The sequence below is a fragment of the Balaenoptera acutorostrata genome, chromosome 10 (assembly GCF_949987535.1).
Source record: "Balaenoptera acutorostrata chromosome 10, mBalAcu1.1, whole genome shotgun sequence".
In the NCBI taxonomy this organism is placed as follows: Eukaryota; Metazoa; Chordata; class Mammalia; order Artiodactyla; family Balaenopteridae; genus Balaenoptera; species Balaenoptera acutorostrata.
In genome coordinates this window covers 74,881,530-74,897,255 of record NC_080073.1, presented here as the reverse complement: position 1 = coordinate 74,897,255, position 15,726 = coordinate 74,881,530, and the positions used below count along the sequence as shown (strand labels likewise).

Here is a 15,726-nt window from a genome sequence, read left to right as displayed (position 1 = left end):
GGCTTCCAGCTGGGATTGGGGCAGGGGGGCGGCGGTGGGGGGGGGAGGAAGGGGGGAGGGCGGGTGGTGTGGCTCTGCTCTGGCTCCAGCTGTTCCCTCCAGCACCACAGCGCTGTCCTCCGTGGCCACGGGAGGGCGCTCAGCACCTGCGCACAGCACCGCCTCCCTCTTCCTCGGCCTCCCTCCTCCAGGGCCCCTCACCATTGAGGCACTCCATCTCTGGCTCTTCGCCCTCCGGCTGCTTCTGAAGCCGCTTGGCCTTGCAGCGCTTCTTGCAGTAGAACATGAGGCCCAGCACGGCAATGATGTAGGCCACGGCGGCACCCACCGACAGCCCGATAGTCTGGATCATCTTGTAAGGTGGAGGGCTGCCCAGGCCCTCCGACTCCTCCAGCACCGGTTTGTCTGAGAGACATACAGATAGGTGTGAGCAGGGGCTGCTGAAGCAAGCCCAGCCCTACTTCTCTACTGGCCGCTCCCTACTGCACACATACGACAACCTCCCAGACAGACACCTGATAGCCTGACCAAGCCAGAGCGACCCAGGGAGGGTCACCACCATCAATGGCGTCAACAAGGGCCAGGTCCTCAGGGCCCCACCAAGGCCAGAGGGAGCTCTGCAGGAGTTGAGGCCAGTGATTCCCAAGCTGGCTCTGCATCCGGACACGAGGCCGGGGACACAAGTAAGAAGCACACCTGTTGGCCCCACCACAAACCCACACTGTTTGTTAACAAGCTTCCTTAGTGACTTGACATCATGAGTCAGGCTCTGAAGAGCTGCATCTGGGAACTTTTGGTTTAGAATCCCAGCCATCGCCCAGCACAGAGTGGTTCTTCAAGAAATGTATTGGTAGGGACTTCCCTGGCGGTCCAGTGGTTAGGGCTCTGCGCTTCCACTGCAGGGGGCATAGGTTCAATCCCTGGTCAGGGAACTAAGATCTTTCATGTGCGGCACAGCCAAAAAAAAAAAAAAATTAAAAAAAAGAGAAACGTATTTGCAGAAGGGATCTTCTAGTCTAGGGGCTTTCAGTGGCCTCAGGTCCCATGGAGAAAGAGGTGCCAGGAGGAAGAGAGGCCCAAGGGGGAGGCCATGCAGGATCCCCCAACTCTCACACACACCCAGTGGCTTCAACCAAGGAGGCTGTCACTTCACCTTACCCATTTAAAGTTCCACATAAAACTTTGTCTAGAAAACCAGTTCTGCTGCTAAACCAAAAAAAGTTTGAAACCTCTCATTTAAACCACTCCCACCTTACAGAGAAAAAAGCCCCTGGGGAGGAAATAACACCTGCAAGGGCACAGAGATGGTTAGCAAGAGAGGCCAGACCCAAACCCCAAGTCCCTGACCCTAGTCAGGGTGTTTCACCTGACACATCATCCTCTCTGGGCCTCCAGGGTAAAGGAAAGTTGTGCTGCTGCATCCTGGCCTGATCCCCTCCCCGCTCACCCAGGGACCTGTAGGGAGACCTGGGAGGAAGCATTTTAGGACAAGGGCACCATCCCCCTGACTCCCCCGGAACAGACACACACCCACTAGCCATGGGATGTTTAAGTGAGAGCCCAGGTCCAGGCAAGGAACCTGAGACTGACCGTGAGGTGGCCCGGTGGAGGGGACACAGCTGAATGCCCGCACCCACCGCAAAAATGGTTTCATGCCTTCTGTGTACAGGGGCCAATGAGTACAAGGATGAGAAAGAAGTGAGGTGCCCCCACTTCCTGTGCAGGACACCCCTCCGGGTCCCATACCCACGACATAGAGGGGGGCCTCCGTGTGCTTGATGTTGCAGCTGTTGCCCGCGATGCAGGTGTAGCGGCCCGAGTCCTCGGGGGCAACATCGTGGATCACCAGGGAGCCGTTCTGGAAGATGTGCATCCTGCCAGGAGAGAAGTCACAGCGTTGCCCACCAGGCCAGCTCCAGGGAGACTGGGCTGCAGGAGAGGCGGGATGGGTGTGGGAAGGAGACAGCCTACCTGGGTCCCAGCTTGGTGGGGTCCAGGATACGGTCTTTGCCCTTCCACTGAATGAGTGGCTTGGGGTCCCCCTGGGCCTCGCACCGCAGCAGGGCCGTGTGGCCCTGGTACACGGTCGTGCGCTCCGGCTCCACCTTGAAGGTGATGAACACTGGATGGGAAGAGCCCGGTGAGGGGCAGGGAGCACTGAGCAAAGGGGCTGGCGGGGTGCAGGCAGCTGCCCCACAGGGCCCGCCAGCCCCAGCCCCAGCACCCTGCGCGGTCGCACCTGCCACGGTGAGCTGGACGTGGGCACGGATCTGGCCCTGCAGCCCGTTGGAGGCGATGCAAGTGTAGTTGCCAGCATCATCGCGGGTCACCCTGGAGAAGTGCAAGGTCCCGGCGTTGTCTGTCACCCACTCTGGAAGGCTGCTCCCATCTACAGGGGCAACATTGGGGAATGATGGGATGGACCAGAGTCCCATGGGTGGCCAGCAATGCCCTCAGTCACTCACCTCTACTGAAAAACACGCCATCGCTCCTGGCTATTCACAGACAAGATCCAAACGCCTGAGCCAGGCATTGGGAGTCCCTATTACTTACTCCTTTTCTAATTTTTCAGTCTCACGTCCTTCTACTGCCCTGTAAAACGTTCCACTTCCACCAAACTGGACTTTTGCTTGGGCTTGGAATTTGCCTTGCTCTCACCCTCACTGCCTGTCACTCTCCACTCCTAGAACCCATTCCTGCTCTTTGCCATCGTCCCACCCATTCTGAGTCCCACCCCCCACAGACAGCTCCCCCAGACACCTGAGCAGAGACAGCCCACTTGCTGCTCAGAATCTACAACCCCACTCTCTCTCACTGTTAATGGGAATGTAAAAACCTTTTAAAAAACAATTTGGCCATTCACATCAAGGGTTGTAAAAATGTGCATACCCTTTTATACATAATTATTCCATTTCTGGGAATCTTTCCCAAAGGAAATAAACCCAAGTCCAGAAAAAATTCTGCCTCAAGATGTTTACTGCAGCAATAAAAAGACAGAGAGAGAGAGAGAGAGAGAGAGAGAGAGACAGAGAAAGGGAGGGAGGAAGGGAGGGTGGTTAACAACTCAAATGTCCAACATTTAGGGGATATTTAAGTAAATTACAGTGAATCCAATCATTGGAATATTATTGCAATCATCAAAACCAATGTTTATGTACAAAACCACGGGGAAATGCTTGATAATGTTAAGTAAAAATAGATAAAATTACATACAGTTATCTGCATCTTCCATTTCTATAGTAAGCATGACTTACTCATGGAAGTATAATAAGTGAAAATTATATGTACAGTAAAACTGCTATGTAAAAACAGAAAGACGTACACAGAAAAAGGTACACACCCAGAGATGACTGATGGTGGGATTATGCATTATTTTCTGCCAAAATTTTCTAAAGGATTACTTTTACGTTGGAAAGGATGACTATTTTGAAAAGGGGGAAAGAAGGACTTTACGGCCCTGTCTGGACCAATCCAATCATTTGTTGCCTTGAGTCGTCTTATATGTTGTCTAATGCTGTAACCTGACCTCTTTTGTGTCTGGCTTTTTTTTTCTAACTGGACCAGAAATCGGCCCCTACATTTCTTGTCTATCCCAAAGTTTCGGGCACTCAGCTGGTCCTCAGACAGGCATACATCTGACCGGTGGACTGCCTGCTGCCCCCCACCCCATGCTCACACAGTACCCACCTGCCCGGACCCACTTAATAGTGGGCTTCTCTCGGCCTGTGGCTGAGCAGGGAACCGTGGCCTCCTTGTCAAACTCCATGCACTGCTGCGGCCGGGGCGGTGGTGTGAACTTGAGCTTTTCTGTTTCAGTAGCGGAAAAGGGGAGGAATTGAGGCGGCAGGCCTGAAGATTCTGGACCCTGCTGCTCCCTCCCTGGTCCTCTCCTGCCCAGGAGGCCAGGCGCCAGCTCACCCAGCACTTGGACGCGGGCCTGGGCCTCGATGCTGCCAGCGGGGGTGCTGCTCATGCAGCGGTACCACGTCCCGTCGTACACCTCCACGCTGTTGATGCGCAAGGTCCCGTTCTTGAAGACCTCGAACCGCGAGTCCTGCAGCACAGGAGACGTGCCTGAGAGCGGGTCTCGGCCTGCCCCCCACCATCATCTCCCTGGGGGCAGCCTCGGGGTGGGGGGAAGCGGGCCTTGGAGGTGAGCACAGAGGACTCGGTGTCCCCGCCCCCCCCAGCAGTAATCCCCGTTCTCACCTCAGAGATGAGCATCTGGTTTCTGTACCAGGAGACTGTGGGTTTGGGTGTGGCCTGGGTCAGGCAATGCAAATAGCCTGGCTTGCCCTCCTCCAGCTGGCTGTCTTGGGGCTTCTCCAGCCACGTGGGCACAGCTTAGAGGGACAGGGAGGAAACAGAAGGTTGACCAACACATCTGCAAAACCAACAGATCCAATCCCAAGAAATTCTAATACCCTCCCCGCCAACCCCGGCCCTGAGTTTAGAAACCCTTGTCTGCTCCGGTGATAACTGCAGCCATTACCCCTTAGTGAAGGCCCATGTGCCGGCACCTTTTGAACATTATCCTAGTTAATGATCACAATATACCCCCAAGGTATTTATTTTTATACCCATTTTATAGATAAGACAACAGAGGTTCAAAGAAGTAATGGTGATTTATTAATCCATGACAGAGAGAGGATTGAAAACTCTGGTCTGCATGACTCCAAAATCCTTGCTTTCTTTATTACGCCATAACGTTCCGAGGCTCAGTCCTTGAATCTCTGTTCCGTTTTAGCCATGCTCATCCCCTGAATGATCTCATCCAGTCCACGGCCTTCAGTACTATCCAAGTGGATGAGTCCCAAATACACAGCCTGGCTCCTGACCTCCCCCCAATGAACTTCAGACCTGCAAATAGTACCAGCGTTTCCAAATGGATATCTAATAGGCACTTCAGGCTTTATACGTGCAAAAGAGAATGCTCAATTTCTCCCCAAACCTGCTCATCTCAGTTTTCTCTATCTCAGTAAATAGCACCACTATCCAGCCAACTGTATAAGCCAAAAACTTAGTTGACTTCTCTCTCTATGGCTTCCCCCGCCATCACATTCATTCTACACAAACCTCATCTACCTCAGCTCTAAAATGTATCCTAAATTTCACCACCTCCCACCTCCACCGCTACCACCTCTGTTCAAGCCCCTTAAACACCTCCCCTAGATGATTACAGTCATCTATTAACTGGTTTCCTGTTTAGACTCTTGCCCCTAACAGTCTAGTCTTCTCAGAATAGCCAGAGTCACCTTTTGAAAATGTCACTCTCACACTCAATCCCTGCAAGGACTTCTCATCCTCTGACTTGGTGGGGCAGACTTTGCAAAGATGGCTTTAAACAGTCCTCCCATCTCTTGCTTCTCTTTGTAATGTGACGTTGCCACTTTCCCATCAAGAGGCAGGGTCTATTTCTCTACTGCCTGGAATCTGGGTGGCCTGTGACTTGCCCTGTCCAATGGAATATAGTGGACAGTGTCTAAGCTAATGCCTTGAGAAGGCTTGCAGCAACCACTTTTGCACTCTTGGAACCCAGCCTCCACGTGAGAAGCCTGAGCTAGTCTGTTGGAGTGGCTGTGTGGAAGGGAACCAAGGCACCCTGATCGATATCCTCCCTCAACTGCCAGACTGAGCGAGGCACCTGAGGGGGGACATCAGGGAACAGCCAGCCACCAGCTGATGTATCAGCTGCCGCCAACAGCACATGGAGCTGAACCATACCCACAGAATCAATCATGAGCAAATCAGTGGCTATTGTTTCAAGTTTTGGACTGGTTTGTTACACAGCAGTAGATAACTGGTACACTTGTATTACAAGCCAAAGTCCTTACCATGATCTTACAAAGCTTCATAAGATCTAATCTCTGCCTCTCAGACAACCTCAACCACACTCACCATCACTTATTCAACACAAGCCACACAGGCTACTGCTGTCCCTTCAATTTACAAGCCCATTTTTTGCTCAGGGCCTGTCCACGTGGTTCCCTCTTTAATTTAAGCATCAGCTCAAATACCACCTTCTAAAGAAATTTTCTCTAAACTCCCCTTGTCCCTCATGCCGTCTCTCTGCCACTTACCCTATTTTATTTTTCTTCATGGCTCTGCTGCCACCTAAAATCACGTATTTGTTCATTCAACTGTTTTCCTTGTTTGCTTTGTTGCTCCTATTAGCCTACGAACTCCACAAGGGGAAGGATTTTTGTCTGCTTTGTTTATTGCTGCATTCCCAGTACTGGGAGCAGTGCCTAGCACAAAGAAGGCACTCGATAAATCTGTTGATGGAATGCAGGGATGGAGTCCTCCCTCCTCCGGACTGTACCCCCTACCCCTTCGCACCAGTCCAGCCCTGTGTGCGTCACGTACTCTAACTCCACAGGCCTTCTTCTCGGGGAGTAGTGCAGGCACAGGGCACTGTTGGTGCCTGTCAAAAGACTGATCAAAGCCAGCACTCCGACCTCCAGCACGCATATGCCTCACTTGGAGCATTTGTTAAACACTCTTTGGGCCCACCCCCAGAGAGGCTGGGGGCAGGAGATGTGGAGTGTGGTCCCAGATTCTGCATTTTTAAAAGCATCCCCAATAAAACAGGTGAACAACAGATCCCGACTGGAGAAAGGCTGATCGTGGCTGCTTGCATTTGTCTGCGTGTCGCTGTGGAAGTGTCCTGAGCACATGTTACCTGGGTGCTGCAGCTTCCCACCTGAACCAGGTACCTGAGCACGAAAGCGCATGTCTCCTAGGTTTTAGTATCTTAATGGGAATAATACCATCACAACTTACAAGTGTACAAAGCTCTTTTCATGTTTGAAATCTTTCTGAATTTTTGCAATTTACCTACTTGGAAAGATGTAGAGGTAAATGGAAGAAGCAGGTTGCAAAATAGTATGTGTGTGTGTATGAATTTGTCTCAGATATCCTTTTAAATTATCACAAACGTTTGACACAGGCATGGTGTAAATAAGTATATCTCTATGCCTGTAGCAAGGGTATATAGGTCTTTATCATTTATTTCACAAGTCATATGTTCACTGTAGAAATCTGGAAAGTATAACAACAAATAAAATAATTACTACATATAACTCCGACACATCACCTTCCCAAAAAAGAAAAGGAAAAATCTTTTTTATCTACTTCACTGATCTTTCTGGCCATCTAGTAGGGAAGGTAGTGAGTTATTAAGCCCTATTTTATGGATGAGGAAACTGACCCCTGGCAAGGCAGGTGACTTTCTACCCATGGTCATTCCATGCACTGGGGACAGAGTGGGACCTGGGTCTCAAGACTCCCACTCCGTTGCTTTGTCCTCTGCAGCCAGAGGACCACTTTTCTGGCACCCCAACCTCTGTGCCTGGCTTGCCACTGTCCACTCTAATATCACCTCCCAGCGGCTGACTGGTTCCCAAGCCGGCAGGGCTCAGAGCTGAGGCGGGGCCTCAGGTGAGCACCAGGGAAGCCTCTATCCATCACACCCAGAGCCTAAGACCTCCTGGGACCTGGGCTCCCCTCCTCGCCTCGCCCTTCAGGGCAAAGGTGCTCACTGGCCACGGTGACGTTGACATCCTGTCTCCGCCCACCAGCCAGGTTGGCCGCATGGCAGGTATAGACACCAGCATCGCTCTCAGCAGTGCTGGCAAACACCAGCTCATGGCCCTGCTGGTAGACTCTGCCGTGGGCAGGCAGACGGGTTCCCGCGTGCTCCCACCACACACTGGGCTCCGGCAGACCCTGGGGGGGAGGGCAGGCCACACGCTCCTCGCTGCCAGCCGTGAACACCCGTGGCTCAAATGGTGGCATATCTTCAATCTCTGCAGGGATGGGAGCAGACAGCCTGGTTATTGTGGGGCCCAGGGTACCTGATGTTCTCCCGCAGCAAGCCTTGCCCTTTCCAGCACGAGCCCTCCCCGTGACCTTCAGCGTTTCCTCTTCCAACCCCAGCATCCTCTTCCTCCCTCTGCCCTCCAAGCTGCTCTGAGTGGAAACAGGAGCCTAAATCTCTACATGCCCACAACGTTGAAGGCAGCTCCCACCTCGGCACCCCAGACCCAGGGACCCACCTGCCAGGTGGAGAGTGGCCTCCAGGATGACAGGAGGGCCCCTGTGGCCCTGGCCTACGCAGCGGTAGACCCCTGCATTGCGCGGCCGGACCTGGGTCAGCAGCAGGGACCCGTTGGCAAACACCGTGGCTCTGCGAACGTGCGGGGGGCTGTGGAGGGGAGAGAGTGCTATTTGAAAGGAGTGGCCCACAGGCCTCCTTCTGGAGAGCAGCCAGTGGAACCCCATCCTGCACAGGTCAGATATGCAGGAAGGAATCAACCAGGAACAGGGTAGAGAGAAGGAAGCCAACACGCCACGCTGGTGTGTGCGTGTGTGCCTGTGTGTGCACGTGTGTGCGTGCGCTTGTTCGTGTGTATGTGGAGGTGTGTATTCTAATTACAAGAGACGCAGCTTTGGGGCAGCCAGGCGAGCAGCAGTGCAAGTGGGAGGCAGCAAGCAATCAATGTGGAGACAGAGGGGCCACCTTCCCGCTGAGTCAAGATACGCCTGCTGGTAAAGCAGCAGCTCCAGCACCACAAGTCCCTCAGACGCACCAGATGGACTACTGATGATGTCCTCAGGGCTGCAGCCAGGCGGGATCCCAGCCCACAGCCTAGGGAGCCACACCTCCAAAGGACCATGGCCACACCTGGCACCACACAGTGGCTCTGCTCTCATAGGGCCTGGATGAGGACAGAAGTCCCTATAGAGGGCCTGACACCTCCCAGCACCTTCTGGTAATGTTTGCTTCTTCCAAAAAATGTGCGTGTGCGTGCATGTGTGTAAGTAAGGTATCCTTGCCCTCCGGGACCTTCCTGTCCAGGCTGTGATCCCCCAGGTCCCCTGTGTCCCTCCATCCTTGGGTCTCTACACCCCCATCCCAGAAGACCTATGTGGGCAGAAGGGGAGGGGAGAAAGTAGCAGCGCCATCGCTGGCTCATACAGTGTTGTCTGTGGGAACTGGAAAAAGATGCCCTTCCTGGAGACCCTTCCCTTTGTTGGACTCATTTTGTAACAGGAAGACATTCTACTGCCATCTGCTGGAAAGTCGAAGTAATACACGTATAGATCTATGATATCTGTGATAAGAACTTCATTCCCTTTTAGAGAACCATATACAACTTTTATCACCATACTGGAAAGCTGCTGCCAGATGCCTTACCGGCTGCGGTTAGTGATGGGAGTGTCATCCTCAAAGACCCACTGCAGGCTTGGGGGCGGGTGGGCTGAGAACTGACAGTGGAACATGGCCTCCTCATTCCTTGCCACTACCACGTCCTGGGGAGCCAGTACCACCCTGGCAAAGCTCTCATCTGGGGTGAGGGAGGCACAGACACATGAGCAGGCAAGGAGGGGAGGCCCCTCCCCCACTCCCAACTCACCTTCTCCATCCCCGCCCCAGGCTCACCAGCAATGCTCAAGGTGAAGTTCTGGCTGCTGCAGGCCTGGCCAAAGGCATTGTGGGCACAGCAGGAGTAGATGCCACTGTGCTCAGGGCCGGCCGGCCGGAGGGTCAGGTTCTTCTCCTTACTGCTGACCGTGTGGTTGCTCTGACCATCAGACAGGGCGCTCCCATCTTGGAACCACTGGTAGGTGGGCCTGAGGGGCCGAGGGGGTCAGCAGCAGGGGGGCAGGGGGTTCTCAGGTAGCCGGTAAGGAGCGCCAGAATCAGAGGGTCAGGGCTGGACCCCTCAGTTTACAAATGGGGAAACTGAGGCCTGGAGAGGGACCGTGACTTGCACAAAGGCACACAATTCAGGGGCAGAATCTGGCTGAGATTCTAGATTTCCCAGCTCCCAGAGTCCAGGATCGCTCCACAGCACAACGCTGCCCCTTCTCTGGTGACCAGGGCCCAGTGTGGAGCAGCATGGGGCAGGGGCAGTGGCAGAGCCCACAGTTTGGGGAGACAGCCCTGTCAGTCCAGAATAACCCTTTCCCTCCCCATCCTCAACGTCTCCTTACCGAGGGTGCCCATCAATGTGACAACGCAACATGACCTGGGTCTGTGGCTGGATCTCAGCTTCCGAGGCTGGATGCTTCAGGACCACGGGACCGGACTCAATCCCTGGAGCAGAGGCCATGGTTGCAGAGTGAGGGGCGGGGCAGAGCAAGGGTGAGAAAGCAGAGGAGAAGGAGGACAAGCAGGAAACGATGGAACCTGGAGGCTCTGGAGCCAAGAGACACTGGGCCACACTGCCTCACTGCTCCTGCCATTTGCAAAAGTATCCGGCAGATCAATGGGTTCAAGACTTGAAGGGGAAAAGAAATAAATTCTGGAAAAATTAAAACTTTTTAACTTCCTCTTATCCACACAAGCAGAGAGCTGACCCCAATTGCATTCTCCCTGCCCCATTCAACTGGAAATGGGAGAAGCTGAGGCAAAGGAGGAGTCCCACAGGGCTCAGGAGTTGAGGGTCTAGAGGGGGGGGGGCGGGCACAGCCTCCGGCTCTCACATTTGATGTTGAAGGAGGCATTGGCACTGCGGGCCTCCTCTCCGGTGGCATCATCCCGAGCCACGCACTGGAAGGCTCCCGAGTCCTGCAGCCGGTCCACAGCTGCGAAGCTCAGGCTGCTGCCCTGGGCGAAGCGCCGCTCGGTGTCCTGGACAGGGGCCCCATCCAGCAGCCAGTACACGTGCACTGGGCCTGGGGCCTCGACCTCACAGCGGAGCAGCGCCCGGCGCCCCTGCAGCGCATCCTGGGACGATGGCTCCTTGATGAAGACAATGGTTGCCTGGGCACCTGCAGATGGGGACACGGGAGAGGCAGGGTCAGGGGGAGCAGCAGCCACTGTTCTAACACAGGTCACCCACTGTCCTGTGCACAGGAGACGTCCAATAAGTGCAAGTGAGAAGGATCATGAGACCACAATTGCCAAGTGTCCACTGAGGAACGTTTACACTGTGCTGGGCGCTCCGCAGGATACAAAGATGCAGTACCCTCCAGGACGCTAGTGTGGAGGTGGACACAGGATAAGGCAAAGCTCGTGCCAAATGAATGATGTGGGCAGTCAGTGCCTCTAGAACACCGAAGAGGGAGGGAGCCCCAAGGACTAGGGGAAGGAGGGGATTAATGCCACATGGGACACTCCCTAGAGGAAGAGGGCCTTGGAGCTGCGGGACCAGATCATAGGAAATGCCAGACCAAGGAGTGGGGAACATTAGCAAGCAACCCTCCCACCATCTTCAGAATGCAGGACACTGAGCAAAGTTAAATCATGATCCAAAGAACTTCTTGGAAGGATTACTGGCATTCACATACCCGCTGAGGGTCCAGCATCAGAGGTGGCCACAGGTCAGGGAGGTGGCTTTGAATCCCATCCACAGACCACTCTGCAGCCCAGCATTCCCCAGGGGCGTCTTTGGGAGAACCCGTCCCATCACAGGAGAAGCCAATATTCTCTTGAACTGGCATTATTACCAAAGACATGCCAGGGCCACCCCCACGTCCTTCTCTCCATCCCTAAGGATCCGTCTGTGGCCAAGGCTGGCTCTTCTGTGCTAGGTGAGAGGTGAGCTAAGTGGTCCCAGGTTTTCACCTGAATCCACTCCCCCTCCTGCATGGCTACAGTTCAGCTCTGGCAGGGGTCAGGGAGGCACCCTCGGAGGAAGGGGCCCTGCAATCAAAGGTGGAACTGTAGCCAAACAAAGGGGAGAGTGAAGAGCCTCTGCAGAGCGGCAGATGGGCTGGGGAGGCGGAGGGCAGGGCCAGACAGGTGGCATAGTTACCAAGCAGGAATGATACACTGGGCTTTGCTCCTGGTCCACGTGGGCGCCCTGCAGAGGCCCGGAGCTGCAGAGCCCGGGACACCAGCCGCCTGGGGAGTTTGGGGTGGGGGGGGGCCGGTGATGGCACAGAGGAGGATGTGCTGCCCCTCCAGGAAGAAGCAACAAGCCACCTGGGGCTGCTATGTGAAGAAGCAGGCTCTGCCTCTGGCCAAACTGGGCCTAGCAAGGGCAGGAAGGAAGAGGCTAATGGGGTCCTGCCCATCCCATCCCAAACCACTGGAGACTGATCTTGGCCCAAAGAGCACTCTTCCAAGTCCCTGGGCGGAGCGGGGGGAGGGGGGTTTGGTTCTTTAGGGCACAGGAACCTGTCTCCTCATAAAGTCAGTTTCAAGACAAGTTCAGGATCCCCCAGGGCTGGGCCCAGAGGAGGGGCTGACCTGATGTTGGTCCGCTTCCCAGCATTCCAGAGGGGCCGGCCCGCAAGACACAAAGAGCTGAAAGGGGCTGGGAGCTCCCGCATTACTTCTCATTGGGTTCCTGCTGGCTCTCTGGATGGGACAATTCTCCACCACGCTGGGCTACCCCACCCACTGTGCAAGTTAGCAAATCTGCACCCAGTCACCCTAACAACCCAAACACTCCCGCTCGCTTCCAATCTCTGCACAGGAGTGCGGTCCTGACCCCGCTGAGCAACTTGGTACAACCCCTGTGTAGTACAGATGGGTGGGTCAACTGAGGTCCAGAGAGATGAAGGGATTTGCCCGAGATCAAACAGCTAATTTGTGGCAGAGCCAGGACCATGACCCAAGGAGGCCAACTCCATACCAAACGCTCTTCCAAGCCCCGCCCAGGAACTCAAAACCAATCCTGGAAGTATCTGATCTCAGAATGGGACCTCACTCCCCGCAGCCAGGTAGTGAGATAGACACACCTCCTGCAGACAACGCCAGGCTCACAAAGGCACTCAGCGAACACTAGCTGAACTGAGGTGACCTCAGAGGAAGTGTGGGGCAAGAGCTGGCGGACACAGGCGTGTCCGGAACACTTCCCGACCCCCAATCCTGACACAGATGGGCAGCCTCGCGCCGAGGCCTCAGCGGGCCTCTGCAAACGTGACTCACCCAAATCTTGGGACCCTCGACCCAGAACCAAAGATGTTCATCAAAGACCAGAGAGAGATCATCCGCCTCAAAGTGTAGATGACTCCCCACTTCGCAGCTCAGCTTCTCCAGACACAGTGGGGGCCAGGAGTCTCGTCCACACACAGGAGCGTTAGTTAAGCGTTTGCAGTCAGGTCCGACTCGATCCTGACCATCACACTCGGTGTGCCTGACCTTGCGTAAGGAACACAGACCGTGCCCCAGCTTCCTCTGCCTCTCCCATGAGGCTGTCGTGACCCGAAAACGCAGTAACACGTGTGAAGTGCCTTGGATGAGCTCGCTCGGCGGGCGGCTACCGTGGTCCTTACCACTATCACCCATCCTGCCCGAGGACTCGAGTTTTAGGGATATTAGAAAGCTCCCCCCAGGCAAGGCCCAGCACCATCTCAGACCCCAGATGGGAAGGGATCATCAGGTGGGGGGTAGGATGGAGGGAAAGCGGCTGTGGGGTTGCAGGAACCACAGACCACTTGCCACAGAAACCTGAGCTGGGAGAAGAGATGGCATGACTCAGAGGGACCCCAGCTCAGCCTCCAGCATCCCGTCCTGTCCCGGGGCTGGAGCTGCAGGAGCTGTGGTGAAACGCTGCATTCCCAGACTGCCACTCAGAGCCCCCACCGCACCCCCAAGACAGGGCCTGGGAAACATCAAAGCCGGCCCCGCGGGGCCCTCTGTCCTGACGTCAGCTCACAGCAGGTCCTGGTTAGTGCTTGGCTGGGGCAGACTTTAGATGTTACAGAAGGCAGGGAGGGCGGCCACCAGGCCTCCTCTAAGACCCCAGCCCCTGCTCTGAGCCCACACCCCTGGCCAGCAGGCTTCTCACGCAGGAGCCTGGCCCAGTGCTGCGGCACCCACGTTTACTGTGCCCAGTCTGGCCGTCTGCATGGTCTGCAGGAGAGGCTGGTCTGTTGTTTTGTTTGAGGGGAAACGGGCAGACCGAGGAGCCCCTGGCAGAAATGCCAGACTCCAGACAGGGAGGGGCTGGGAAGTGAGGGACTCTTCAGAAGCTTCGGCTGAATGACAGAGAAGGAGGAAGGCTCTGGGGATCGAGGTAGTACCTGTCTCAAGGTGGCACAGTCCCCTGCACTTCCCTGTCCCTACACCACCTGACTTGAGGATGCCCCCCAGGGCTGTGGTCCGGGGAAGGCCCGCTCTGGAAGCACACCGGTCCTGGGCTTCCCAAAGCCGCCCCCCTTTCAGAGTCCGGTCCTCCGTGCATCACACCTTCTACACCCAGGCCCTCACGGAACACCTGGCCCACGTGCCCCTCAAGGAAGCCGCTCAGCATAGCAGCAGCCAGTGGCCCTGCCGCTCCCTAGCAATGTCACCTCCGCTGGCCTCTCCCTTGACATGAAATGAGGACCACAAGCCTACCACTCAGGCTGTGTGAGGCTAAGTGGGTTCATAAACACAAAGCCTATAGCACAGCCCGGAGCACACGGAGGGCATGGTGGGCTCAAGAAGCACTGCACCATGACCGGCAGGCAGAGTCATCTGCCCACATCAGGCACGACCCCAACAGAGCTGGCACTGCAAATACCCAATAAGGACATCTTCCAAGCCATTTCCTTGGCTCCTCAACAGCCATCTATATGCAGACACTCACTCTGCCTGCGCCCTGGCCCCTGGCCCCAGCCCCCTGAGAAAGGGCTGTGTGGGCAGCAGCCCAATTCCCGCTCCCCACCCGCCAGCAAGCGTCTGGTCTGGTGCCCGCCTTCCTTGATGCTCTCTGGGCTCCAGGCCCAGTCGACCCACGTGTATATACGTGTGCATCTGCGCACACACATGTGTAAACATGATTTTATGGAGAGCAGAGAGCAGCAGGAAGTTTTTCTGCTCTGATAATTTCAGCTACTTCGGTCCAAGTAACCATCTGGGCCACTCAACTACCTGTCTCCCAGAGACTAGTCCTCTTGGTCTTGGAAAGACAACCCCTGAATCTGTACAGGTCCCAGAACCTGCCAAACCTGACCAGTTGATTCCATCTACCTTCTCTCCCTCCTACTAAAGAAATTCTATCCTTCGGACAGCTGCCTTGGGACCAGGCAGAGGTACCAAGATGACCCTGGGTGGCCCTGGCATGGGCATTCTGCACGGATGTGTGTAATGACGAGTGACTGTGACCTTTCTCACACACGAGGCCAACCAGCCACAGGCGGGAAGTTGACTCCTCCATACCCAAGACTCAGTCCCTGGTTCCAGGACCCACGTCCCTGTGGGGACATCCTGCCTCCCAGATGACCTCGAGAGCACAGGCCAAGACAGCTCCTATTGGGCATCTGGTCCCCTGAGGGAGAGGTTTGCCAACTTCTTGTGCCCCATCTGGGGCGACAGCATCAGGACACAGGCCAGGAGAGACAGCCCTCAACCCGAGAGGCACAAATGCTCTGTTCCAGGAAAGAGAGCAGCCCCAGGCCTCCTCACCCACACGAGGATGGCCCTGCTCACAGGTCCCCTCCATGGGGAAACTCTAAGGACACCAAATGAGAGGCCCCAGGGGTACCAGGGTCCCTGCCCCACTTCTCCTCCCCAAGGGGCCAATGCACCACAGGCCCTTGGCCTTCAGGGTCTAACTGGTACACTTTCAGTTGCTCTGGGACACTCCAAGGGTCCACGACTCATAGGCATGCGTCATTTTTTTGAGGAACAAATCTCAGTCTCTGTAAGAACAAGTCGTTTGCATGAACAGCAAGCCCAGTCATCTCCCCAGTTCACCTGGGCCGGCAGGAACACAAAAGGCTGCAGTGGGGTTTGTGAATCTGGGGATCTGGAATGTCCCCACCACCACCACCACCAGTCCA

General features: G+C 55.3%; 1 protein-coding gene across 2 annotated transcripts in view; it reads right to left on the bottom strand.

Moving 5' to 3' along the window:
- The window catches only part of PTK7 (protein tyrosine kinase 7 (inactive)), a 60,276-nt gene that overhangs the window by 13,150 nt on the left and 31,400 nt on the right, over nt 1-15,726 (bottom strand). For both annotated transcript variants that reach the window (XM_007197832.2, XM_057554462.1), the window contains exons 2-14: nt 10,492-10,779; nt 10,000-10,102; nt 9,446-9,636; nt 9,200-9,350; nt 8,058-8,206; nt 7,542-7,808; nt 4,210-4,343; nt 3,919-4,054; nt 3,688-3,807; nt 2,240-2,389; nt 1,972-2,122; nt 1,747-1,874; nt 202-405 (exon numbers count right to left, since the gene is read on the bottom strand). In XM_007197832.2, the coding sequence (XP_007197894.2) occupies nt 202-405; nt 1,747-1,874; nt 1,972-2,122; nt 2,240-2,389; nt 3,688-3,807; nt 3,919-4,054; nt 4,210-4,343; nt 7,542-7,808; nt 8,058-8,206; nt 9,200-9,350; nt 9,446-9,636; nt 10,000-10,102; nt 10,492-10,779 (2,172 nt within the window). The remainder of the gene's footprint in view (nt 1-201; nt 406-1,746; nt 1,875-1,971; nt 2,123-2,239; nt 2,390-3,687; nt 3,808-3,918; nt 4,055-4,209; nt 4,344-7,541; nt 7,809-8,057; nt 8,207-9,199; nt 9,351-9,445; nt 9,637-9,999; nt 10,103-10,491; nt 10,780-15,726) is intronic.